At 43.4% G+C, this 27976-nt stretch overlaps 1 protein-coding gene across 5 annotated transcripts; it reads left to right on the forward strand.

Annotated features, from left to right (window-relative positions):
* Nucleotides 1–6534: 6534 nt before the first annotated feature.
* On the forward strand, nt 6535–26436 carry C6H5orf34 (chromosome 6 C5orf34 homolog). Of its 5 annotated transcripts, none has more exons than XM_025179688.2 (14): nt 6535–7217; nt 7609–7822; nt 8516–8605; nt 12226–12878; nt 13716–13817; nt 15876–15999; nt 17651–17742; nt 18719–18788; nt 19335–19505; nt 20542–20669; nt 22286–22366; nt 24070–24158; nt 24282–24371; nt 25735–26436. In XM_025179688.2, exons 2-14 carry the CDS (start codon nt 7628–7630, stop codon nt 25923–25925), a joined length of 2076 nt encoding a protein of 691 aa, XP_025035473.1. In that variant the 5' UTR covers nt 6535–7217; nt 7609–7627; the 3' UTR covers nt 25926–26436. The 5 variants fall into 5 exon arrangements, with proteins under 5 accessions (XP_025035473.1, XP_014437260.1, XP_025035477.1 ...); XM_014581774.3 differs by having other exon boundaries at nt 6536–7217; nt 7595–7822; XM_014581772.3 differs by lacking the exon at nt 6535–7217 and adding an exon at nt 7235–7510 and having other exon boundaries at nt 7595–7822.
* Nucleotides 26437–27976: the final 1540 nt, after the last annotated feature.

Consider the following 27976-nt stretch of genomic DNA (forward strand, 5'->3'; position numbering starts at 1 on the left):
TTCTGCCAGTCCAAGGGTCTATGGGACTCCATAGTATCAGTGCCCCCGGACATTCTGGACTCCCTACTCTGGTGGACCCAGGAATCCATGGTGCACAGTGGGGTTCCCTTCAACGCCCCTCCCCCCTCACTGACGCTAGTCACCGATGCGTCCGACCTGGGATGGGGTGCACACCTCTGGTGCCACAGAACTCAGGGCCTCTGGTCCCCTTCTGAACAGTCCCTGCACATCAACATCCGGGAACTGCGGGTGGTGAGGAGGGCCTGCGAAGCATTCCTGCCGAGGCTCTCCCACCGCTCCATCCTGATACGTATGGACAATACTGCAGCGGTTTTCTACCTCAACAAGCAGCGTGGGGCGCGTTCGCCACCCCTATGCAAGGAGGCTCTGCGTCTATGGCATCTGTGTGTCGCACAATATCACGCCTCAGGCGGAGTACCTCCCCGGGTGCAAAAACCTACTTGCAGACACACTGAGCAGATCCTTTGGAGCCCACGAGTGGTCGCTCAAGGACTCTGTCCTCAGCCAGGTTTTCCGCAGGTGGGGCTATCCCCACCTAGACCTGTTTGCCTTGGCACGCTATGCGAAGTGCAGGAACTACTGTTCCTTGCTGGGGCTCGGGAAATATTCCCTGGGGGATGCCCTGACGACCGTGTGGCCAAAGGGCATTCTCTATGCTTTTCCCCCATTTCCACTAGTTTCCAGGGTTTTGACCAGAGCGAGAACTTTCAGGTCCTCGATCATCCTCAGAGCCCCCAGGTGGCCCCAGACAGTTCTGGTTCCCCATCCTGGTGGACATGCTGACCCAAGACCCTATAGCACTCCCTCCAGTTCGGGATCTGTTAACCCAACCTTGGGACGGGGGGGTAATGGTTCACCCGGATCTCCGGTCTCTTCACCTAATGGCCTGGTTTATCCGTGGTTGAACCAACCAGAAAGGGAATGTTCCCGACAGGTACAGATGGTGCTCCTTAGCAGCAGGAAGCACTCTACTAGACGGTCGTATGCTGCCAAGTGGCGGCGCTTCTTGTCTTGGGCATCCCGGAGAGTAATACAACTGTCCTCGGCCCCTATTCCAACTATTCTCGACTATCTCTTTCAACTCCGTTCTTCTGGCCTGTCCTTTTCTTCTATTAAAGTCCATGTGGCATCTCTCTTCGCCTTCCATGTTGGTACAGCAGGAGCCTCTCTCTTTTCTAACCAGGTGGTTAAAAGGTTTCTTACTGGTTTGGAGAAATTGTACCCCTCGGTGAGGGCTCCATACCCTGACTGGAACCTCAACCTGGTCCTTCACAGGCTTATGTCCCCTCCTTTCGAGCCTTTGGCTACATGCTCACTGAAGCACCTTTCATTGAAGGTTGCTTTCATAGTAGCCATTACATCTGCTAGAAGGGTATCCGAGTTAAGGGCGCTGACTATAGAGCTGCCCTACCTTGTTTTTTCACATGATAACGTAAGGCTACGGCCTCATCCAACCTTCCTTCCGAAGGTGGTTTCTCCTTTTCACCTATCTCAGGAGATTTATCTAGCGGTGTTCTTCCCTAAACCTCACGCATCCCCTAAGGAGCGTGTTCTACACTCCCTGGATGCCAAGCGAGCGCTGGCTTTTTATATTGACTGAACCAAGCCCTTCTGTAAATCCCAACAATTGTTCATTGCATTTGGGGATAAGGGAAAAGGTTCACCTATTTCTACGCAAAGGTTATCAAGATGGGTGGTGCAATGTATAGCAGAGTGTTATCAACTGGCTGGTAAAACCCCACCCAGGGTGAAGGCACACTCTACCAGGGCGCAGGCGTCCTCGGTAGCCTTTGGCGCCCAAGTACCTATCACAGAAATTTGCAGGGCAGCCACCTGGTCTTCCCTCCACACGTTTGCAACACATTATGCGCTACCTCAACAGGCCAGGGAGGGCTCTGCAGTCCTCGAATCTGTGATGTAAATATGTAAATATATAGATCTGGTTGTCTTTGTTCTGGGTTGGAGACTTGTCACTGTTTATTTGTTCAAATAAACTTGTTTATTGTTCACCTTCCTTTATGACTCTGGTGCTATGACTGTTCCGACCCCTCCTCCTTGGAGTTAGCTTGGTAGTCACCTACTTCGAATGGACATGAGCAACCACTCGAAGAAGAAAAGAATGGTTACTTACCTGTAACTGTTGTTCTTTGAGATGTGTTACTCAGGTCCATTCGACTCCCACCCTACCTCCCCTTCGTCGGAGTATCCGACAAGAAGGAACTGAGGTGGGGCAGCACCGGCAGGGGTACTTATGCCCCACCATGGCGGCGCCACTCCAGGGGGCACCCCGCCGGCGCTATGGGTACAGCTAGGGAAAACGCTCCGGAAGACGTGCACGCAGTGCGCACACCTACTTCGAATGGACATGAGCAACACATCTCGAAGAACAGTTACAGGTAAGTAACCGTTCTTTTCTTAGTGCACATCAGAATGGTTTGTTCCTGTACCTTCAATAAGGCTTCTTTAAAATACTGCCAGCTCTCCTGGACTCCTTTCCCCTTCATGTTAGTATCCCAGGGGATCCTGCCCATCATTTCTCTGAGGGAGTCAAAGTCTGCTTTTCTGAAGTCTGCTTTTCTGCTCTCCTTTCTTCCTGTGGTCAGGATCCTGAAATCTACCATCTCACAATCACTACTTCCCAGGTTGCCACCCACATCTACTTCCCCTACTAGTTCCTCCCTGTTTGTAAACAGCAGGTCAAGCTGCACTTGGCCCCTGGTCGGTTCCTTCAGCACTTGTACCAGGAAGTTATCCCCCACATTCTCTAAAAACTTCCTGATTGTCAGTGTACTGCTGTATTGGTCTCCCAACAGATGTCAGGGTGATTATCAGGCAAGGATAGAAGTCCTTTCTTGGCAGGACACTGCCCCATCATCTCTCTCCTGCCTACAGGCTCCTGGCCTGGCCAGTACCTCCCCATGCCTGCTTGTCCCCAGGGCATAGGGATAGCAAGGCTCCCCGCCACACTCCAGGACATCTGTGCCCCTGCAGGAAAGGCTCCAGTGTACAGGCTTTAGATGGCCTTGCTTGAAGAACATCGCCTTTGTCTGACCCATAATGGCTGGGCTTCAGACACAGTATCTCCTGGGATGACTGTCCTTCTCTTCTTCACAGCTGGACCAGCTGCAAGTGGGGTAAGAACCACATCTTCCGCACCAACCTCCCAACCCCACGAGACCCGCAGGCGCCACCAATCCCACAAGGACCTTGAGTGTGAACACACAACCTTAGTTCCCTACAGCGATCTCTAGAAGGTTGGACCTGGAAGAGTGCTGTGCTGACCAGGAGCTTCACCGCACCACCAGGTAGGAGCTGTCCCAGGAGGCCCAGAGCATGTGCGCAGCGATGATTTGGCAGTCCTGCCGCTGTCCCCCTGCACCTACTCCTTCCCAAGTCCCCATCCACAACCTGCTCCTCTGGCTTCTCCCCTAACCTTGTTGTGGCTGCTGAAGGCCCTATACATGAGGAGGTGGAGCCACCTGAGGCAGGCACCAGTCGCAGCCCCATCCCTGAACCCCACCTTCTCCCCCTCCCAGGTTCTTTCCCCAGTGCCTCCCTAGTTCTAGATTTCCCAAATAAACAGACAGTTCATTCTTTCAACAGAAATAGGTCTTGTTTATTTTATGAGCTGAGGTAGAGGAGGGGGGAAGAATGGAGTCAACATTGTCCAGGATGGTGACCCTGCACAGCAGAATGGTGTTGATGGCCCTCACCACCTGTAGAAGGCTACAGAGAAACACAGCCTGTGGGAGGTCCCTGAGCCCAACCTCCTTCCTACATACCAGGACCAGCCTCTACTTACCCCATCCCCTAGGAAGGCTTTGTGAAAGGGGGACTGAAAAACCACCCAGAAAGGGAGCTTCCAATCCCTCCTCTTCCCTATGGAACCCCATTCCAGTACAGAAAGGATATGGATACATTAGAGAGGGTCCAGTGGAGGGTAACCAAAATGATTAAGGGGCTGGAGCACTTGACCTACGAGGACAGGCTAAGAGGATTTGGATTTATTTAATCTTCAGAAGAGAAGAGTGACAGGGCATTTGATAGCAGCCTTCAACTTCTTGAAGGGAGGTTCCAAAGAGGATGGAGAGAGGCTGTTCTCAGTTGTGATGGATGACAGAACAAGGAGCAATGGTCTCAAGTTACAGTGGGGGAGGTCTAGGTTGGATATTAGGAAAAATTATTTCACTAGGAGGGTGGTGAAGTACTGAAAAGGTTATCTAGGGAGATGGTGGCATCTCCATCCCTACAGGTTTTTAAGTCTCAGCCTGACAAAGTCCTGGCTGGGATGATTTAATTGGGGTTTGCCCTGTTTGGGAAGGGGTTTGGACTCGATGACCTCCTGAGGTCTCTTCCAACCCTATGATTCTAGGAGAGGGGGAGGATGTTGAGGGAGCTATGTGTGTGTGTCAGATGCCAAGTGCCAGAGAGGGTGCTACTGGGTCCCCTCCACTTCTTCCCCCTGCCAGCAGTGGGGATGTGAAGGACTAGTCGACTATCCAGGAAGCAAATGCTTATCGGCAGGGCTCACCGAGCCGTGGCGAGCCCTGCTTGCCAGCCGCACTGTCCAGCAGCATTGTATGGTGCCTGGGATCAGCTGGGGACTCCCCCGCTGGCCCCAGGCTCCACATGGCACTGCCACTTTGAAACACTGCGGCGGGCTCCATGTGGTGCTTTTGCTTTTGAAGTGTAGCAACAGCCCTAGGGCTCCATGTGGCACTTTTGCCTTTGAAGTTTAGCAACAGCTGGAGGGCTATTGCTACACTTCAAAGGTGGAGGTGCCCTACTGATTAATCAAATAGTCAATGCAAAATTCATCAATTAGTCAATTACCCAATAATTAACATCCTTACCTCCCAGGTTCCCCTGGCAGGGGCTCAGTGTCCTCTGCCTCACCATGCTTGCCCGGAAGTGGATGCTGCTCCAAGAGTGTGGGCATGACCGTGTGCAGTGTACAGCCCTGTTGTATGTGTGTGTCCATGACCCCAGCCTCCTTAGTGGTGGCTTGTGGTGGGAAAGTGTCCCACAACAGGGTCAGGAGTAAGGCAGGCCTGTGCAGGAACCCTGTGAGCAGAAGCACAAGGCTCCTCTGTGACAGCCTGCTGGGGCTGTCTGGTCCGGACTAGCACTGGCTGCTGTGTGATGAGAAGGCCAAGTGAGGACCATGCAACCCCTCGCTGCCTCTCCCCACGTGTCTAGGGAAAGTAATGGAACTCACCGGATTAGCCTTCCCTAGCTTTGTCCAATCCCTGAGTAGCATCCTGGGAATGGGGTACTGGCTCCAGGGCCAGGGTGTGTTTCTCCTTGTCCACAGCCACACCCTCCAGGAGGCTGATGACAGGCATCTCCAGCCTAGAGTCCACAGGTGTGGGGGGAGGGGCAGACTGACCCACTCACCATGATACAATGGAGCTGATGAAAACAGGGGCAGGAGTGGGATGTTGTCCCTGAGCAGGAGCTGTGCTCCCTGGCCTTGGTGTAGGTCTGCTTGACCTTCCTGCGCACCTGTTCTTGTGTATGCATGTGTCCCTTCTGGCACAGGCTGTTGGCCATCTGAACATAGATGTCGGCATTCCTGTGCCTGGTGCAGAGATTCTGGAAATTTGCCTCCTGTCCCCAGATTTCAGTGAGATTCAGGATCTCTGCACCAGACCAGGATGCTATCCGGGGGTGAAAGAGGAGGGCATGAGTCCCCAGCTGGCTGCAGCTGTTCTGGCAGTCATGTGGGGGCTCATTTGGAGCACTGGGATCTGCCATGGTAGCAGTGAAGCCAGAGCAGGGTGCTGCTGTGTGGCATGATGCGAGCCGGGCTCCTGTCATGCCACAAACTGTTTGCCCTTTGACTGCACCTTTAAGGGCTGCAGGGGAAGGGGAACTATAGAGTTCTGATGAGTGTGGACAAAGTGGTTACCAGGGCACCTGTGAGAATCCCTGGAGGCCACTTCTTTTGTTATACATGCCCTATTTTGAAATAGCTATTTTAAAATAGGTGTTATTCCTCCTGAAATGAGGGTTATAGATTTTGTAATAAGCCCATTATTTCAAAATAATTTTGAAATAATGGGCTTGCTATGTAGACACACCTTGTTATTAATAACGCTGCAGTATAGACATTCTCTACGGTGCCACAGGACCACTAGTTGTTTTTACATGCATGGCAGGAAGAGCTCCTCCAGGAGGTGCTGGAGCCCAGCCACAACCCCACACTGCAAGCATGACAGCTCTGTGCTCTCAAGTCACTCATCTCAGCCCTAAGACAGAACATGCACTGCCTGGGCAAAGGAGCCTTCCCAAAAGAGGGGGGGGGGGGGAAGAGGAGTTACTCACCTCCCCCCAGGCCCTGCCCCCAGCCAATCTGTAAGCCATTAGCTGGAGCAGAGAGCCCGCCCCCACGCACAGCTGGGGCAGGTGAAAACAGCCCCCTGGCAGATGGACAGTTTGTGACTCCCCACAGCTCACATGCTGCTCTGACCAGCAGCCAAGCCACAGGGGCAGCTGTGGGGAGCCAGTGCAGAGTCTTGGACCCTCCACCCGTCCTGGGCCTGGCGAGGAGCCGGAGTGCAGGGGGTGAACGGACCATGGCTGGAGGGGGGAGGAAGAGGGCTGCTCTCATTCCCCCCCCCCCATGAGGGAAGTGGCTCCCTCAACTGCCGGTGGCCAGGCTCCTCCCGCGCTGCGCTCCACCTGGCCTCTGGGAGGAGGGAGGCAGGGCCAAGGCAGACTAGACACGCTTGCCCCCCCCCGCCGCCGCCGCCCTGCTTTGCAGAGGCGCCCCGGAGGGTGCTGGGACAGTTGTACCGCGCGGCGCGCCAAGGCCCTGCCGCACGCGGCAAACCCCGCGCAGCAAGGCAGTGGCGCCCCCCCCAGCCCGGCGCAGGCCCGCTCCCCACAGCCCCGCCCACCCCGCTCCGGATTGGCCCGCCGGCGCCGCTGCTCTAGCGGGAGATTCGAGGAGCTCAGGCGGGCTCCGTGCCATCCAGCTCCGGCCGCTCGGTCTGTCCTGGGGCCAGGGCTGGCCGCGGAGCTGCCGCCCTGGGGACAGTAGCGAAGCGCGCCCGAGCTCTGAGGCTGAAACCCGCGCGTAGGAAAGGGCGGTGGTTCCTGCTCCGCCCCGCGCCCGCACTGCCGAAAGGGCGCCGCCTGGGCTAGCTGCTGCCCCAGGGCGGTGGGCGCTACCTGCTGTTAATAACCCAGTGGTAAGCGTGGGGAAACACAAGCCCGTTCACTTAGCCTGCATTGAGGGCGTCAGCCCTGACCGCCCGCCCAATTGAAGTCTGGATATTTACTTTCCCGTAGTACTGGGGAGGTTTGCCGTGGCACATAGTAAATCTGTAAACGATGCTTTAATAACTGTGTCTATCCATATAACATGGAGCGCATGCCTTTGCCGTTCAGTCTATGCTGCTAAAAAAGTCAAAACTTGCTCCTCCACCCCGTGACGGGATAAATTGTTAGTTGTGGATGTAGGAATTGACAGTAAAGCTCTGGGGTAGGTATTCTTCTGTTTAATTTTTTGTATATGCATATTAAGAGGGTGAATTTTATGGTCTAAGTCTGTTGTCCTCTAATGTAGGCTTTCTTCGACAGTCATCTTCCTTTTACTGCAATGACGCCTGAAAGTCTCATGATCCTTTACGAGGATGACTCTGTAGAGGTGTACTATATGGATGGCTCCAGACTGTTGCTTTCTGCCTGTGGCTCTGAATTTCTTTTTGAAAAGGCACTTCCTGCCTCTGCCCATCCTCTGCAGCCAGCTGAAAGAATTCGCCAAAGGACTCAGTTTGTTATTAGTACCTACAGAGTACGTGAGTTAATTTATTTTTCTATGCTATCTCCAAATACAGCAAAAATAAAGGAGAAGTGCAGGTATGATAAGAAGGTATATTTTTATTTATTCCATTATAGCAGAAAACATATAAAAAGAATGTTCTAAAAAAGGTAGTTGAAATACTGAATGAACTGCCGGCGTTAGTAAATATTTCAGAGGGATAGCTGAGTTAGTTAGTAATAGCAAAAACTTAAAAACAACAAATAGTCTGGTAGCACTTTCAAGACTAACAAAATATGTAGATGATATCATGAGCTTTCGTGGGCACAGCCTGGTCATCTGAAGAAGTGGGCTGTGCCCACAAAAGCTCATGATACAATCTACATGTTTTGTTAAGTCTTGAAAGTGCTACCAGTCTATTTGTTGTTTTTTAGTAAATATTGTCAGCTAATGTGTATTTCTCAAAGCTTATTGTGGATGGACAATATTTCTGGCCTTTACTGTTCCTAAAGGCTGTGTAGCCATCTTAATATTCATTGGTAAGTCAGTGTCTTTCCTTTATAAAGAAATTGTGGTGGTATTGTTGTTTATCAATGTACAAATTAGGCTGGATTCTTAATTACTCTTTTCCGTCCTCAAAAAAAGAGGCGATATAAAGCAACTACTGAAATGTTCCCATTGTGTAGCCAGTTTTGTTTTAATATATGTCTCATACTTTTTCCTCAGGAACAACTACTACGAGCACTAGAGTTCCGGAACCAGTTTTGTACTTGCCTGTATTTACCTTCGAGTATCATACCTCCTGAAAGGAAAAATGTAAGTTTTTGCAAAATAAGCTTCAGTGAGAGTCAGATACTACAAAAATAAAGTAAAAGTTACTGTATGTGGGGATTTTTTTATTTCTGCAAAATGCAATTTGTTTGGTAAATTAGGTTTTAAGTTACACAAGAAAGGCCATACTGGGTCAGACCACTGCTCCATCTAGTCCACGAAGCCCAGTATTATGTCTTTCAACAGTGACCAATGCCAGATGCTTCAGATGAACAGAATGGGTAAAATCAAGTGCTCCATCTCCTTTTACCTGTTCTCAGCTTCTGGCAAACAGAGGTTAGAGACACTTCAGAGCATTGTTTGACATCACTGCCCGTCCTTGTTAACAGCTATGGATAGACCTGTCCTTCATGAACATACCTCGTTCTTTTTGAACCCTATTATTGTCTTGGCCTTCAAAACATCCTCTAACAAAGAGTTCCACAGGATGACTGTACGCTGTATGAAGAAACACTTCCTTTTGTTTACAGGCAGTCCCCGACTTACGTCCGCACTTACGAACGGGGCTTTCTCGCCCCGGAGGTCGAGGTGGCGGATTGCTGCCTGCGAGCTCCGGGGCGAGAGAGCCCCGTTCGTAAGCTGCTCCCGGTGCCCCTGGTCTGCTGGAGACCGTCTCCAGCAGACCAGGGGCACCGGGACTGAAGCCGCAGCAGCGGCGGGTTCCCGTGCTTCTGAGGCTTTGCCAGAGCAAAGCCTCAGAAGCGCGGGAACCCGCCGCTGCTGCGGCTTCAGTCCCGGTGCCCCTGGTCTGCTGGAGACGGTCCTCAGCAGACCAGGGGCACTGGGACTGAAGCCGCAGCTGCGGCGGGGTCCTGCGCCTCTGAGACTTTGCCAGAGCAAAGCCTCAGAGGCACGGCACCCCGCTGCCGCTGCAGCTCTGCTCTCCGTGTCCCTGGTCTGCTGGGGGGGGGGGGGGGGGGGCACAGCTAGTGTGTCGTCCCCCCCCAGCAGACCAGGCTTTTGTTGTGGACCCTGGAGCAGAGCAGCTGGGGCGCTGCCGATTGGTCCTGCAGCGCCGCTCTGGGCACTACTGGACCAACCCAGCAGCACCCCAGCTGCTCTGCCCCAGGTCCTGATTCAGCCCCTGCTGGTCAGTTTCAGCAGTGGCTGAATCAGGACGCCTGGGGCAGAGCAGCTGGGGTGCTGCTGGGTTGGTCCAGTAGCGCCAAGGAGCGGTGCTACTGGAGCAACCCAGCAGCACCCCAGCTGCTCTGCCCCAGGCGTCCCCAAGTCAGCCGCTGCTGAAACTGACCAGCGCTGACTATAGGAAGCCCGAGGCAGAGTTGCTCTGCCCCAGGCTTCCTGGAATCAGTGCTGATCAGTTTCAGCAGCAGCTGACTTGGGGAAGCTTGGGGTTCTTAAGTTGAATCTGTATGTAAGTCAGAACTGGCGGTCAGTTTCAGCAGCAGCTGAATCTGGACGCCAGTTCCGACTTACATACAGATTCAACTTAAGAACAAACCCACAGTCCCTATCTTGTACGTAACCTGGGGACTGCCTGTATTTTAAACCTGTTGCCTATTCATTTCATTGGATGAGTCGTCGTTTTTTGTTACTAGGAGGAAATAACACACCTTTATTTAATTTCTCCACATCAATCATGATTTTATAGATATCTATCATATTCCCACATATAGTGGTCTCTTTTTCCAAGTTGAATTACACTATGAATTTAAATTTGCAAAAGGTTTGAAAACATATTTTAATCAAACTTAGATGAATAGATGGTAGGGATGTAAAAACCTAGTTAGTTGGTTAGTTAACTGGTTTAATTGTTATGTTTAACCAATTAAACAAGTGTGGAAAGGCTGGGCTGGTGTGGCCCCCTTGCCATGGGCGGAAGCTGCTCTGGCTGGGGTGGAGCGCCCCTGCCCACAATGTGCTCCATGGGGCTGGAGCAGCAGCGGAAGGTGCTCCAGCTCCCACCAGTTAACTGTAACCACTAAGCATCACCCAATAAGGGTGATGCTTACCGGTTAACTATTCACATCCCTCAGGATGGTCTCTATTGCTGAATAATAAAGATAATACTTTACGTTTGGGGTGGTTGTTTTTTTTTCAATTTACCAGTATGAGTAAAATCTAAAACTTGAAGTACACATTAGGATGTAAGCAACTAGTCAACTACCCGATAAGCAAATGCTTATCGGGTAGTCGAGTAGGAACTTGACTAGTTGCTTTCCCCATTCCTTGCTGCCTCTATTAGAGAGAGGCAGCAAGGGGGGGGGAACATGAGGCAATGCTGGGGGGGAGGGCAGTTTAAAAGCTAGTGCCACCCCCAGCACTGTCTCCGTGTGGGACAGGAGAGGTAGGGTGCAGTGGGGAAATGGCATGAGCAGGGATTCAAACAGTCCCGCTGGCACCTGCAGCTCTTGTACGTTTCAGAGGAAGAGGCACAGGGGACTGCTTTGCTCCCTTCTGATGTGGTTCCGTCAGCCTCTTTCCCTTTGAAAGTACAAGAGCGGCCACTGCTCTTGTATATATCAAAGGGAGAGGCGCAGTGGGATAGTGAGCTCCCCCTCCTTATTGACTAATCAGGTAGTCAATGGAAATTCCATCGACTACTCGATAAGGTGATTAATCAAAATTTAAGATCCCTAGTACATATTCTATATTCATTTTGACCTGTACTCAGGGTTTGAGGTAGATACAGGATTTGTTTTACCTTTTAAGATGTTGGAAACTTTTTATTGTAATATTGTGTGCTTTTACCAAAATAAACAAATGATGGACACAGTGCGGAAAAGTTATACAAGAATGCAAACTGAAGCCATATCTTTACTTGGACTCAACTAGGTAATTGAATTGGGATTGATCTAAGGTCTGATTGAGAAACCTTTTTTGCAAATAGGTTTAACAGGGACCGTTTCAGGTACTTCTGAAATTTGATATTACAAAAGGTCTGAATTCATTATAATATTTTAAATTTTTCTTCAGGAACATTAAATGCATTTTCAAAAAAGAGATCCACAATACTCACTCACTTATAGGCGCTGCTCTGTCATTAGGCTTGGAAGGATAAGCTATTTTTTGTGTACAGCAAAATTAACATTTACCAACTAAAATAAACATATTTCTGTTGATCATTTAATTGGAATTTATGGCCAGGCAAAGTTTAAACAAGTGCCACTTGAAAACATATTGGAGTTTGATTTTTAAGGATAATTGCTTTGTATATTTTAGCATGTGATGATTAGCTTTAACTTTTTGACTCTCAATATCTACTGTTATTAAATAACTATTATCTGACCTCCCTTCCTGTAATTTTGCAAATAAAAAGGGGTCAAAATAAACTCTATCAATTTAAATTATTTTTTAAAGAATCAAATTCTGTCAAGACTACTCGTTGGCAATCTCAGCAAGCAAGGACAAAGATTAAATGACCACGAGCAAGTAACTAAATTACTCCTTTAGCACTGGGTAGTATCCTGGTAAACCAGGAAGAGGCACACTTGCGAAATGAAGTTAGGTATCTTGTCTTCTGTGCTATCCTATTTTATATATAAACAGAAACTTTCACTCTTCACCACTGTCATCTTTCATAAAAAAAATGTAATTCACTTATAATATATTTTACTAACTTCTGTTCCTTTTCCTCTTTTTAGATTCTTCTCTCTGATATCTCAGAAGTTAGTTGGCCTAGCCCCAATGCCACTGATGCAATAATATGTATGGATAATGGCAGTGTAAAAATTTCATCCTTAGATGGTCATGCCTATCTCTGCATGTCAGAACTGCAGCAGGAGTTTACAGTGGAGTTTTTATGTAAAGTAAGCCACAAGTCTGCAGCGTCTTCACCGTTCTCTGAAAAAAATAGCAATCATCAGTGTGGAAAATCAAGCCAAAATTTTGTCTCAGAAATGTTTGTTAAACAGATGAGAATGGAGAATAAGAAAGAGGAACGTTGCTGTACTAAAAACAAATACGGGGAACTGGATAAAACAAAGGATTATTTAAGCCAAATAAAAGGACAAGATGAGGCTCCACTGTCTCTTACATGCTGTCCATCCGAATATGTGTGGGTTAGGCAGCGCTGGTCTGTTTCCTCATATCCAGAAGAATGGCAATACCCTTTGTCGTTGGCATTAATGTTCTATCAGTTGCACACTTATAATGCATGTAAAACAGGTGTGGAGAATAAATGCACTAGAAAGATAACTGCAGGATCGGATATTTTAAAGGAAAGTGAAAAATCAAAGACAGTTTCTCATTTGCGTGGAGCTTTGCCACTCAGCTGTAGTGCACCACACCTACACAGGTAACTGAGAAAATTTGTTTGCTTTTCTTCAATGTATTTTACAGTTCCCTAACAAATCAGCTAAATCAGATCTTCAGCAATGTACATTTAAAATGTTTTTCTTACAAACTTTATGAAATTTAGTATTCATAAGAGTAATAGTACATAGATCAGTATAACAAATTATAATAGTAACCTGAAGAAAAAATGCTATGCTGAAATATTTGGTATATTATAGAGAGAGAACCTCAACTTGGACAAGTATGCAAGTAAAAATAATGGGGATATTGGAAAAATATAACTTTTGAATTTGGGGAAAGTAATGCTTGGGAATTTTGCCAGTGTCAAGGATGCCTTTTTTTAAACTTTGTGTATTTTCAGAAAAAGGAGGATAAGATGTATGTATTTATATTTGTTTATAAAAGGACACATCCATTCTTGTTGTCAGTTCACCAAAAAAAAATCATATTTGATTTTAAGTAACTTGGTTCTACCTAAAGGGAGCTATATTTTGAAACTCCACTTAAATGGTAATAATTGAGCAGATTGAGTTTCCTTGAAACAGTTTGTAAGGGTGATAAAGTTTGAACACTCTCTCATGCACCAGTTTACTCTGAGACCTTTCATGGACTGAAGAGTAGGGTGGTTCTCAGTTCATCAATGTGCAGTTCCTGAGACTGTGCTGTTCCTGCTTCTTTAACTGAATTGAGTATTTATGTACATATTTTATAAAAAATTAAGCACATTGTATAAATTATACAAAGATTTTCCTGGTTTTATTGAAAAGTGCAAAAATACAAGTAATAATAATGCTAAACTTCAAACTTATCACAGTTTTTCTGTCTATCTTTTTCCCAGGTGGAGTTTCTGTAACTCTTTACTACAGAGGGAGCAAGATAGTGAATATAATTCACACCCTTTACTAATAAAAATTGTATGGTGCCAGGGTATTATTTACAGGTAAGAAACACATAACTTTGGTCACTTCTGGAAGCTTGTGCACTTTTGTGGATATTGGGAATTTGAAAATGTCATTCTATTTTACTTCCTGAGGAGTGAGTTTAAATTCTGGCTATGTTTATGCTGTGTTTTCAGGGTTAATTTACTCTGAAATAAAACTTCATAGACTGTGATTTGGCCATTGTATTAGCTTGGCAGTAACATTTCTCACTGTGTTGAAAAATGTTTTCGCCAGTCTTCTTTGTTTAATTTATCTGAATTTTTAAAAAAAGTGCGTCATAATTTCTTGTGCTTGAAAATTCTGAAATAAGTATATATTCTAGTGATGTAAAAGTCTAACTGGCTAAACAGTAAGCTGTTGCTTATTGGTTACCATTAATGGTTAAACTCTGCATGAGCTGGCAGCTCTGTGGTTAACCGTGTAATTGATAGAATTTTGATCGCTTACACGATTAATATTTTTATTCATTTTTTACATCCCCAATGTATTGCACAGATAAAGTTAGGACTCATAAATAAATAAGAGAACTGATTATATATTAGTATTGAGCACCTGTAGCTCTTATGGTTGTCAGTCAGAATTGAGTACGGCTTGTTTAGGACTAATTTCATGTAACAATGTTAATCTCAGTTTCTAAATTAATCTAGATTTAACAGTCAAAAGTTATATTTTTCCAAACTCTGTTATGGACAAACTATATACATGTATATGCAAATCACTTTAACAGATTATTTAAATGCTGCTTTCACATTTGCATTATAACTGTTCATCTGAAATGTTACTATTTAATACACTGAAATGAAAGACATTTCAACTGTGAAGAATGTAATACTATAGTGGGAAAGCAAATACTTTAAAGCTTCATTCTACTAAAGTCAAGATCATAAAAAATGCATCATGGCCTGTGAAATCTGGTCTCTCTTTCTCCCTCTCCTCCCAGAAATTTTTTGTGTGTTTACCTTATACTATACAGATTTCATATAGAGAACAGCATTTTTCAAGTTGGAGATCCTGACCTGAAAAAGAGTTTGAGGGGGATGGTGAAGTTATTTTAAAGGGAGGGGTGTCACGGTATTGTCACCCTTACTGCTTCACTGCCTTCATAGCTGGGCGGCTGAAGAGTGGTGACGACTGACTAACGGCCTAACTTTGCAGTCAGCAATACCGAAATAAGGGTCGCAATACCATCCATACTTCTGCACTGCTGCTGGTAGTAGCTCTGCCTTCAGCACTGGGCTCTTGGCCAGCAGCCACTGCTCTCCAGCTGCCCAGCTCCTCCTGCAAACCTCCTGCAATAACCTTTTGACATTCACATCCCCTTTGTGCACACAACTCCAATTTGAGTAAGGCCCCTACAATTACAACACATTACATATATGTTACAAGTGAAATTTCAGATTTGAATAGCTGAAATGAAATTTACAATTGTAAAATTCCTGTGACTGTGAAATTGACCAAAATGGACTGTGAATTTGGGCCCTACCAATACTATACCATAGCTGAGTAAAGCCTCCTGAACTTCAGTGGGGTTTTCGATGGGCATAGCGTACTGCCCATTCAAATTAAGTTGCAGGATTGGACTATAGTCATAGTTCACATAATGTTGTGTGATCTTGTAATGAAAAATCCTGTGTCATATCAAAATAACCATGCAAGGAAGAGGTGGCCATATAGCTAAGGTAAAATTGAATCTGAATTTCTTTGCCTTTTGGGGGTTTTAATCAGAACTTCCTCCTAATATGGAAACATACCCCCCACTCCTTCATCATTGTATATTTCACATCCAATGCCATTGGATAAATTATGTTTTTATGGGAGAGCCTTTTTTAAGTTTCTTATATTTAAATACCTATCTCCAATTTGTAAAAACATAATGCTAAGCTTCCCTTTTAAAAGGGAAAGTAAACAATAAGGATATTGTTTGGGGAAACAAGGAAATAACTTTTCATGTGGAGGCTTTAGTGAAAGGATTAGTAAATTACCCTCTTTTTTCCTTTAAATGGCAATACTCATAGTTTTTAACTTCTTTTGTACTTTTTTATCCTCTGATCTCTTAGGCTTAGCCATGATATTGCAAACTTTATAGAAATTTATCCTGGAGATGAATCAGTTTTCAAGTCAGAAGGAGCATTTTTGGGAAACTATTTCACACACCACTCAATTTGCAAAGAAACAAGACAGGTGGGAATCACGCTATTTAAAAATACCAAACTGTTTTATTACCTGATTACTTCTATAATACAAATAAGAGGCAGCATGGTACAGTGGATGTGACCTAGCAGGCCTGTATTCTACTTACTCTGGGACTGAACTACTAAACAAGTCACTTCACCTCTTTGTCTCTGTCCCTCTGACTCTTTCTTTTTTTTCTTATCTAGTTAATGTTCTTTAGGGCAGAGACTGGCTGAAGTGTTTGTACAATGGGCACAAAATGACTTGGGGATATCTCAATTTTAGCTAGTGCTGCCATAAAATAAATGTTTAAAAATATGGTAACAGCTAGGACCATCAAATCTGGTGTGTGGCTCCCTCTGATCATAACTTAAAGCAAAGTCAGGGTTTGGTTGAGGCAGGAAAATGGGATGTGCCTGGAATTTGATTATTTTCCATAATATGGAGAGGACTGATTCGAGGCACACAACACTGAAATCACCCCTGTGAATTCTGGGGACCGCTGTATTGCTGAGTGGCCACTGGGGGCAGCTGCACTAGGAAGGGAGTGGCAGGCTGGAGACAGGGTTCACCATCTTGCTAGCCACCAACTCAGGTAAGTGGCTCCCCTGGCCACAGTGTCTCCCCCATCCCTGCCAGCCACAGCATTGGGCAGTGGGGCTCAGGGGGAAACCCTGCAAACCCCACTGCAGTGGCCTCCAGCCTGCGTAGCACCTCCTCCCCCAGTCTGGGTCCACGGAGTGCCATTGGAAGGTGTCCACAGCCCCCTTGTCCCAGGGAACACGAGCAGGTGGCCTGTACCCCTGCCTGCAACGCCAGGTAAGTCAAAATGGTCACAAAGGAATGTTGCAAAGTGTTACTTGTTTGGGCTGTCGAAACCAGGATCTTAAAATGAGGGACTTGAAGAGCGTATGGATAACATGAACCTTTATGTTTACATCTTAGGAGTTGCTTAGGACCTTGCCCTGGAAATAGTTATGTTTTGGTTCCATCTTCTTCTTGGTCTGATCAGAATATCTTTCAGAATCAGAAAGCAGGAACTTACCATCACAGTTGGGCCATTCAAAATAGGGGCCTCAATCTTCAAAATGTTTCTATTCCATCAAAATGATCCAAATCAAAATAAGTTTCTAGATCCATCAAGGGAATATCACTTTGTTTTAAGGTTTTGGTGCTTTATCATGATGATTTTGTAATCTCGCCAGAACAAGATGTATTAGTTCAGTCTGTATGTATTTTCTTCGATTCTCTTCCCTGCTCCCTCTCAAAATTTTATTTAACATGCTTACAAAGTGAAATGTTTCTCCTACAATCTTTCAACCACTTTAGATATTTTAAGAATTTAAAGCAGGATAAGAGTCAACACAACAGGTCTCAAAACTGGTTCATTATTTGGATTAGCATCACCATGTACATGCGGGCAAAATCTGCCCTCTGATAAAAATATTCAGTTCCTGTTTAGTCTGTGCAAGTTCTGTGACTGTAGAATGTGGCTTAATGAACATGACTGCCCTTTAGCTTTGAAATTATATTCTTATTCATCCTTCAACACAATCATGCTGCTAAAACAGCATGGGTGAAGGGATCACCAAAACTTGATACCTTGCTAGCTCTTAAATACCACACCATCTATAAATAACTCTTCTACTTTATCTTCTAGAGAGAAGAAAAGATGTATTCAGCAAATAGTCTGCCTCCTGATATACCAGAAAGTCCATACTCTGTCTGTTCCATTATTACTCAGGCAATCAGGTGAACTATTTCTTTGTTTGATTTTTCATTTATATTAAGAGAAATCTAGTTGAGGGGCAGCCAGAATATGGCCAGTCAAACATTTGGATGCAGTCTGCCACATTGTTTTGGGCCGCCAATGTCCTGCAGCCCAGTAGGACCATCAGGCAGGCTGCCTTCCATGGCTGCTCATGCCACTCCAAGTGACCAGCTGCTGAGGCTATGTGAATCTGTGTCACTGGGAGAGGGGCTCCGTGTGTGGTCCCCAACCCCAGCACAATCCTTGCAACTCCCATTAGCCGGGTGTGTGGTGAAGCTCTTCCCCCCTCCTCCTAAGGGGTGCATGGCACAGACTGCTCCAGCAGCTGATTGCTTTTTAATGGTGTGTGGGGCCACAGTAAGCAGAGTTACCTGAGAATCCCACTGAACTGCTGGCCAGGAGCCACTTAGTGTGGTAAGTGCCTCCCAGTCAGAGCCGGAACCTGGCACCCTATCCCATCCCTTGCTCCAACTCTCTGCCCCAGGTTACAACCCAAACACTCTGTACTCCTTCCTGCAGCCCCCTTCTGCACCCAAACTCCTTTCCAGACCCCACACCACCTCCTGTACCCCAGTCCCCTACCCAAGTTCCCTTCTACACTCAACCTCCATCCCAGACCCCACATCTCCTCCCTTAATCATAGAAGAATGCAGCCCTCAACTGCTTACCAAAAGCTTGGTGTGGTCCCCCATCAAAAATGATTGCCCCACCCCTGCTTTACCCCTTCGGAAGGGCATTCAGTAACACAGACAACAAGATAAGGATTATTATTTTATTCTAGTTAGACTTCAACTATAACTGTGAGTAAAAAATAAAGTAATTCATATCACTGGTACCAGAAGCATATATAAACCTAATGAAATACAGACCCTTAACAATAACTGTGTGAATGAATCTACATTAAGCATGCAGTGCAGCATGTTTTCTGCATATGAGAGATGTATTTTTTCTTTCCAGAATTCTCCAGTATTGTTACAACACTAAACTTTCATTAACCCATAATTACAATATTTGCTGCTGGAGAATGGTATGTAACTGAAGACTTGTAAGTATGCCAACACTTTTACTATTAGCATGTGCTTAGTAGAGTTGATAGACAACAGCTTCTGGAAAAGGAAAGGTAGTGTTGAAATCACTAATACATTTGAAATTATTAATATTGATATGGGAAACCACCAAACATTCATTTAACCATAAATTCCTTTTATTAAATCCAAAGGCCAAATGGTATTTATACAATTGTTCTAAACATGCATAAAAATCTTCACTAATAAAGAAATTTACAATGTCTAAACAGTAACAACATTTATAAGCATTTTATAAAATCACATTTATAAGCATTTTATAAAATCACATTTATAAGCATTTTATAAAATCAGGGAGCCTGAACTCATTGAATGTCTGGGGATTGTCAGCAAGTCAGAGATAAGAACCAGGCAGAGATGCAGGTTACTGATGTTCAGTAAAAAAGCTGCACTGAGAATCTGGGTACAAGTTAAATACTAGTAACGATATCACTTTATTTTAAATATAGTAACTTTTATTTTTTTCTTGAATACTTGTTTCACATTAGATACCAGGGACAGATGGAAGAGAAATGCTGCCAGTACCGTTGCATGAAAGAGTTATTCCCAATGTAGGAAGACTTGTTGCATATTCAGATAATAAAGTGCACGCTCTATTTTGTGATGGGATGATCTTGAATATGGTTTGGGACTTCAGCTCTTGCTGTGGAAAAACACAGGTGATTCTCAGGAGCAGATAATCAGCTATTTTTATAATCTTTCCATCTGAAGGTGACATAAGTTGAATAAATGTGAAGTCTAGGGAGAGTTTTTATATTCGGTTCTGATATGCGCAAGAATCGTGCAGTTGGGAAACCTCCTATATGTCCTAGGTTTATAAATCACACTGGTTCACTGTCACAAGCTGGTAAATTGATAATTCATATAGTTAAACATCTGACCTCTCTTTGTTTGCCACTGTCGATTATATTGTCAATATTATAACCAGAGGACTCCCAGAAAAGGTTTCTCTTTTAGCCTGTAATGACAACCCTTGTCTCATAATCATAACTAAGGAGAGGAGCGCTGCTACTTATAAGTTTGCTATTATGTGCATTTTGTTGGAACAATTTATCCTTGAAATATATACTAAGTATACTGATAGTATGAGAGAATGTTCACTTTCTTTTTGTGAATTTGGAATGGGTGGTGGTGTCTCAGATGACCATCTCCTTAGATAAAGTGTCAAAGTAAAAGGGTGGCGTATAACTTAATTTATATTTACAAATTATATAGCACTAGAAGATTTACCTGGAGTTGTTCTACCCCAGTGTTTCTCAAAGTAGTCCATGAAATCAGTGTTTGGGAATACTTTGCACTAGGAACTCCCAGTCAGAGTTTATTTTCTCTCTGCTCATGTCACTAGACAATACCTTAAATTAGGGGTCCCAACCCACAGTCTGAGAACCACAAAGTGGGTTGCCACCCCATTTTAATATCGTCTCTGGGGTTGAAGCCTGAGCCCCACTGCCGAGTGCCAAGGGCTTTGGCTTTGCCTCCTGCCCCAGGACAGCAGGGCTTGGTCAGGCTCAGGCTTAAGTCCCCCTTCTTGGGGTCATGTAGTGATTTTTGTTGTCAGAAGAGAGTTGCAGTGCAACGAAGTTTGAGAATCTGTCTTATATCCATAGCCAGATAAAAACATTTGTAGATATTTCTTTTTGAACAAGCATATGTAGTTGTGGTTACTTTAAGAATGCCTCTTTGATTCCATTGCAGAACAATGATGCTCTTTCCTCTGACTCTTCCAAGATAAATCAAGGTGCTATCACAGAATGGTGTAAAGTGCTTTCTCCTGATGGGGAACAGCAGCTAATTAAGATAAGCCATCCTGGACTGTATGAAAGGTATAACTGATGCATGGAATGAATTGATCAAATTAATAAATTCAGTATGAATCTTTTTTGTCAAGAAATGTAAATAGTTGAATGTATTTCTGTAAAATTAGACTATGGAAAAAGTTGTACCTCAGTAGCTAGCAAAGATTCAGACTACATAGCTCAGAGGTATAGCCAATTAGTTTGATAGGATTTTCACATATTAATTTAATCCCTTTCCTATCATTTTGAATAATAGCCAGGGCTCGACAAATCCACTTATCTACTCCCCTGTGGCGAGTAGATTTCAGCTGGTCACCCTGTTCACCGGCGGTTCGGCATGCGCAGTGCGGGTCTCGCGCATGCGCAGTGTGGGGCTGGCGAGTGATTTTTGCTGCAGTTTGTCGAGCCCTGATAGCTATTAGAAGGTGAAGCAAAGTCTGTCACCTGAGGGAAGCACTCGAGGGACTGTCAGGGATCTAAAGCTCAGTTTATCCTATAACTGAAACAGTATTTTTAGTGCTTTTTTGGCACAAATAATTTATCATAGGCCAAAGCGCTAGGGAGAGCATTTTTTCCTTTATTTGTATACCTAATAGTCTCTACTACCTATAGGAAGCAAAGAGGTTGCTTAACTTAAATTATCTACAAGTTATTTTTACAAATATTAACACAAAATTGACTAGGTAGCAATTTTGAAATTATTTTAATGTTAATTTTCTGTATCCCTTTCATACATTTCTTAAGGCCAAATGCTACTTGGCATGATTATACAAATAGTTAAATTGTAATTAGTGCAACTGCTGCTGTGAATATGTAAACAAGACAAGCAGCACTTCAGCCCTTAGTTTGCTCATTATCAGGAAGTTGTGTTAATGATGCAGTTAACAGTTTACTTTCTAAAATAAAACCCATGTCCTTATTCATTGCTTGTAAGGCACCTACTTAAGCCGGGGGTTCTCATAACAAACTTTTCGGTTTGTCTGCTAGTATACCAACTTTAGAAAAAGCAAATAAATATGCACGTATATGTGTCCAAATCTTATTAATTTATTTATGATGGGATTTTTTGTAGATTCAGTCATAAAAATAATGTGTAGTTGTGTCTCTTTTTTTTTTTTTTCCTGGACCTAAACAGAATAGAAACACAAATAAGGTGCTTTGCATGTAGTTTGGTATACTTTTTTGGTTGCTGGTTGTTGTTTTTCAAACTTACTGGCTACTAAGTCTGTTTCTGTGAAAAGTAATATTTGTACATTGGTTAGTATCACCTTTCACAGCAATAGATCTGTTGGGAGGGGGTTTTGTGGAAAAGATGGAATGGGGGCAGAAAGGGGCAGAGCGGGAGTAGAAAGAGGTGGGACAGGGTTTTGCAGGGATAGGGCTTGGGGAAAGAGGTGGAGTGGAGACAGGAAGAGGCAGAGATAGTCCTGGAGCTGAGGGGGGGATGGACCTGATGAAGGGTTACTTGTTTTGCTCCTTTATTGAATTCACATAAGAATATCTTGGAGATTAGCTTTATTCTGTTCTACCCTGACTCTAGATTTACTCTTTAAAGCTGTCAACTTTCTGGTTGATTTAACTAAGGTATATTTGTCTGATCTAAATGATTGTTGTCTTTTTTATGAATTATCTTATTAATACAGGTACATCAGAACAGTTATAGCATGGTGCAGAAGTTTGAATGATGATGAGGGAGATACTCTATCTGAAACCGAGAGAAACTGGTACTCATCATATATAACTTGCTATTAAGAATATAGAAAGAAACCAGCAATGTTTTAAACCTTAAATATGACACACCATACTACTTAAATTTAAACCCACTTATTTTGTGTGACCCCCCCCACATCATTTTATCTTACAGACTAGGGATGTAAGCGAGTAGTCGACTATCTGATAAGTAAATGCTTATTGAATAGTCGACTAGTCACTTGCCTGTGCCCCAGCTGCCTCAAAGAGGAAGCAAGGGCAGAGGGGGAGCAGGATCCCATGCTGGGTGGAGCCAGCTTAAAAGCCAGTCCCCCCTCCAGCATTGCCTCCATGGGGAGAAGGGGTAGGGGTGCAGCAGGGAACTGGCGGTGCTTCCGCCTTTAAAATGTAACAAGAACAGGGTTCTTGCTACATTTCAAAGGCGGAGGTACCCTTATCAACTAATCAAATAGTTGATGCCAATTACATCAACTATTTGATTAGTTGATTAATCTACATTTAACATCCTTATTTTAGACCATTCAGGAAGCTTGTGTTTAAACAGAGGCTTGTTTCCTCATAACTATTTTCTGTTTCTGCACTGAAGCTATAATGCTGAAGCTTTTGCCAATGCAGAAAAAAATATTAAATAGTGATTTGATTTTGTTTCAAAAAGAGAAAGTGGGCTTTGAGAGAATCATCCTTATTAAAAAAAAAAATACTTCCATAACTGCATAAGGAATCCAGAAAATTGTAGTCCATCTATACTCTTTCCCCTCCTCCCCCTAAATATATGCTTGCTTATGACAATCTACTTCTATAAAGATCTTACAGTCAGAACAGCAAAGTCTTTCACATTTTAAATTCTGTGTACTCCCCATTTTTGGAAGTACTCAGCATAATAAGCACTAAGAATACTGATTGTTTAGTTTGAAGCATGGATGACAGTTTTGTACCCTTCCTGCTGCTAAAATGTTTAATAGCTCCTGTTCTAACACAAGAGCACATCTTGTGCTCCTACAGAATCTGTAACAGTAAAGGGTTTACTTAATCACAATTCTGTCTGATGTATTTTTATAAACTGCTATTACAAATAACTTCTAAAATTCTCAGATATTTAAAATCTTTTGTTGTGTACTTTCTGCATGTCACAGAATTTTATATAAACCATGTATATACAGTTTTCCCAGTATGTATGATTTTTAAACAGTGATAAGAAGAGACAAATATAATTTTTAAAAAAATAGGGAAATATGATCACAACCCCACAGTAATTGGCAAGGATTTTAGGGACAGCTGCAGTACTTTGAAAGTTCTTCCAACTTAAATTAACTAGAGTTAAATTATCTAAATTTCTGTGTCTTTTAAAATTTATTTTGTGTGTGTGTATACACATACACACACTATTCCTTAGCACTCTTCAAGCATAATTTAAGAATATAGGTACACAAACATAATTTGATCGAAAAAACTCAATAAAATTGGTCGAGGGAGAATATTCTCAAAGTAGAACCCTCATCCTTCAAACAATTGTATATTCAACCTTTTAAGATCAGCATTTCCATTGACCTTAAAAATAAGAAGTGGGGGAAGAGGCAAGAGCAAATCATTATTTTATTTGTACAAGTCATTAGTAAAATTGCAAAAGGAAATAAAATAAGGGCAAAAATACAATTGACAAACTTTTCATTATCTATCTGCTCCCACTAAAATAAGTACATTTTTAATCTTCTTACAGGTCTGTTGTTGCTGAACTTGAGAAAATACAAAGATTTAACTGTATCCTTTCAACAAATATTTCTTTAACATATTTTGAATATATATATGGTAATATATTGGATAATGTTTAATGACCCTGTGTCCCTTTATTCCTTTTATTAGATAAGTCTCTCCTTTCAACAGTTACTATTTAAAAAAAAAAAAAAAGTTTCTTCCTGTTATTTATTCTAGGAATGCTTTCCATGCACACCACTGAAAACTCCAGAAAACTACACACAAATCCTCAGAAGAAAATAGCTCTATTGTTCAATCTTCTTTATTGTATCTTTTCATTAAGTGCCCCGGGTGTGTCTAATACAGCACCTTAAACTCGAAATAAAATATGCAACTTACGTAGCTCAAATTGACACTCTTATTTTGATTCTATTTTGAAATACCTTATTTTGAAATTTGGCACAGCTATACAGTAAGGATGTTAAATAGTGACTAATTGATTCAATTAGTTGATAGGGCGATTCCACCTTTGAAGTGTAGTAACAGCCTTAAAGGGCTGTTGCTGCACTTCAAAGGTGAAAGTGCTGCATGGAGCCCAGGATAAGTTGGGGACTCCAGCTGATTCTGAGCTTCACGTAGCGCTGCCACTTTAAAACGCTGAGTGCAGCCTGATGCTGGGCTCCTCGTGGCATTTCAAAGTAGCAGTGCCACATGGAGTCCGGGATCAGCAGGGAAGTCCCCAGCTGATCCTGGGCTCCATGCAGCGCTGACACTTTGAAACGCCATGTGCAGCCTGGGGACATCTCAGCTGGCCCCAGGCTGCACATGGCGTTTCAAAGTGGAAGCGCCGTATGGAGCCTGGTGTCTGGCCGCAGTCTCAAGCGGCGCTGCCTCTTTAAAGTGCCCCTTCTCTTCTCCCATCTTGCTGCCTCTTACTGATACAGGCACCAAGGATTGGGGAGGGAGTGACTAGTCAACTATCCGATAAGCATTTGCTTATCAAATAGTTGACTAGTCCTTCACATCCCTACTACACAGCACCAAATTTTGAAATAATGTCCTATTTCGAGACACCCTCATTCCACGAGGGTTAAGGGATAACAGGGATGCCGAAATAGTGCACCCGTTATTTTGGAAAATATTTCAAAATAACAGGTGGCTTGTTAAAATGCAGGGCAGCTATTTCAGGATACTTCCAGTATCCCAAAATAGCCACGCAGTGTAGACATACACTGTCAAAAGAGGTGATGAATGTGTCTTTTGGGCATATATTTGGGATAGATAATGAAGTTATCAAGTGTCTCAGCTTTGCTCCAGTGTTTAGCCTCCTGCAAAACAACTGTTATTACATATACTCAGAATAATATATAATTGTCCCTAAATCTACTTCAAAAGCTTGTTAATAGGCAATATCAATTTCTTTACACTGCACAATCTGGCATCTCCCATGGTGGCTTCTCTTCTAAATACAGTTTCTGATGTATAAAGAAAAATTCATTTAACATAAAGATTTGATTGAAATAAGATGTAGAAATTTTAAAGAGCTTTCATTTATTTGATTCCATAGCTGTATTTATTAGTTAAAGTATGCAATGGATAAAACAATGGTTAAAATATTTTAAAAGCATTTCTTTCATTGTTAGAAGGGAGACAAAACAGTTTGAAGCTTCCTTAACCAACCAACTGCTAGTTTTACTGGAGAACAGCAATGTTCCAAACAAGACACCGGCTATGAAAAATAATCTGTCTCATATTACCGATAGACAGCCAGAAAACAGTTTGTCAGAGGATATGAGTAAAAGGAGTATATCAGAGGCTTTAGAAAAAACTTCAAAAGTTATCCAAGATATTGAATCTCTCCTGGCCTCCTCTGGGAAGTGACACTTGAACAAGTACTTGAAAGCCAGGCATTATTTAAAATATTTATGGGCTCTATTCTGTAGTCTTGTGTATCAGTGGGATTTGTGGGTGAGCAAGGAACTAAAGAGTTGGATGCTGATACTTTTTGCTCCAAATAAATGACTTTGACCTACTGTAACAAGAGAATGCTAACATGCCACCGAGATATAGGCCAGAACAGAAATTATATATATTTATCTAGTCTTGTTCTATTTACAGGTAGAGATTGAGTAACAGTGCCTTCTTTAATAGAAATTTAAAATGGTAGTGCATGTTTGTAAATTCCAGTGTATGTGACTTTTATACGGAACTGTTTTAACCAATTGTTACTAGTAAATAACTGACAAAGATCATATGGTTAAGCAATTTTTAAATTTGAAAATGTTTGTTTTATTTAACAGATCAAAGGACTATTCAATATGAACCCTGAATTATTTTTGCTCTGATATTTTTTATTGTAAAATAGATTAAAAAAACACTTTATTCTCTAAAAGTTTTACTAACCCTTATTTTTCAGTTAATTACTGTTCCCTTGTAGTGTCTTCCCCAAACTCCACAGCTGCCTGCCATAGTCTGGTGAAAATGAGTGTGGGTGTGAGTATGAGGGGGGGATGGTGTGGGTAAGGGTTGGGGCCAGATCATGGGGAATGGTGCTTTGGTTTTCTGCGACTAAGGCAGCCTATACAAATCCATTGACAGCTGTGGCTTATTTTTATGGATGCAGAAATGAAGTTTCTATCTAAAATCCTGCAAATTTGTGGATATCCACATCTTCAGATGTGGATATCTACAAATCATTTTTGCAGGTGCGGATACCAGTTTTGAGTCCGCACAGGGTTCTACCTGTGCAGAACAGTGTAGCAACACAACCTTGAACTTCTGGTAGAATAGTGATTGAAATGTAGCCGTGTTAGTCTGCTGTAACAAACAAAAAACAGGACTATGTAGCACTTTAAAGACTAACAAGATGGTTTATTAGGTGGGCCAGACCCACTTCCTCAGATCAAATAGTGGAAGAAAATTGTCACTACCATATATACCAAAGGATACAATTAAAAAAAATGAAACATATGAAAAGGACAAATCAAATTTCAGAACAGAAAGGGGGTGGGGGGAGAGGTAACCATCTTGTTAGTCTTTAAAGTGCTGCATAGTCCTGTTTTTTGTTTGAACTTCTGGCTGCAAGCTGGCTGGGGCAGCTGGCAGAGTGGTTTACAGCCTCTTCCCTAGTTGGTGCTTATTTATCTAGGGAAAGTTTTACAAGTGACCGCTGCTTATGGGGCTGGCTGCAGGTATCACTTGGACGGCTGCTCAGGCCACAGGCTGGTGGTATGTAGAAATTCACTACCTTGTAGGAATGTGCTACTGCTAGCACTTTCTCATTTGTACTATCATAAGGAAATAGTCCTGTAAGAAACTGCTACCAGAAGTAGCACAATCTTACAGGGAACAGTTCCATACATTTCTGTGTATAGAACTGCTCCGTGTAGAAATGTGCTACTTGTGGCAGTTTCTGATCCTCAGTAGTAAGGAACTACTCCTGTAAGGAACTGCTACTGGAAGTATACCACAGTAAAAATAAAAGGTAGCATGTACTATAAGAGAGTTACAGAAAGAATTGCTATTACCGTATATACTCGAGTATAAGCCGACCCGAATATAAGCCGAGGCACCTAATTTTACCGCAAAGAACTGGGAAAAAATATTGACTCGAGTATAAGCCTAGGGTAGGAAATGAGGCAGCTACTGGTAAATGTAAAAAATGAAGATAGATACCAATAAAATTACATGAATATTTATTTCAAAGAAAAACAATAACCTAGCTCTGTAAGTGGAAAAGGGGGTCAACAAAAACAATATGGTATCAAAAATACCGTAACTTTAAAAGTACAACAACCTTAGCTCAATCAGCAACCAAGCTCAATCAGCTTCCCATAGCTCTTTTCCTCAGGTGTCCCGGCTTCCTAGCTGTTTTTGTGTTTTTAGCTGAGGGAAACTTGCAGATGGCAACTCCCTCTCCACATATACCATTC

The sequence above is a fragment of the Pelodiscus sinensis genome, chromosome 6 (assembly GCF_049634645.1).
Source record: "Pelodiscus sinensis isolate JC-2024 chromosome 6, ASM4963464v1, whole genome shotgun sequence".
NCBI lineage: Eukaryota > Metazoa > Chordata > Testudines > Trionychidae > Pelodiscus > Pelodiscus sinensis.

Bases quoted from the DNA above. Each gene is read 5' to 3' on its own strand.
- C6H5orf34 (XM_025179688.2), top strand. From the start codon at position 7,628: ATGACGCCTGAAAGTCTCATGATCCTTTACGAGGATGACTCTGTAGAG. The intron at 8,606-12,225 runs GTAAGTTTTTGC...TCCTCTTTTTAG, and splicing joins TACCTCCTGAAAGGAAAAAT to ATTCTTCTCTCTGATATCTC. The intron at 18,789-19,334 runs GTATGTAACTGA...GTTTCACATTAG, and splicing joins ATATTTGCTGCTGGAGAATG to ATACCAGGGACAGATGGAAG.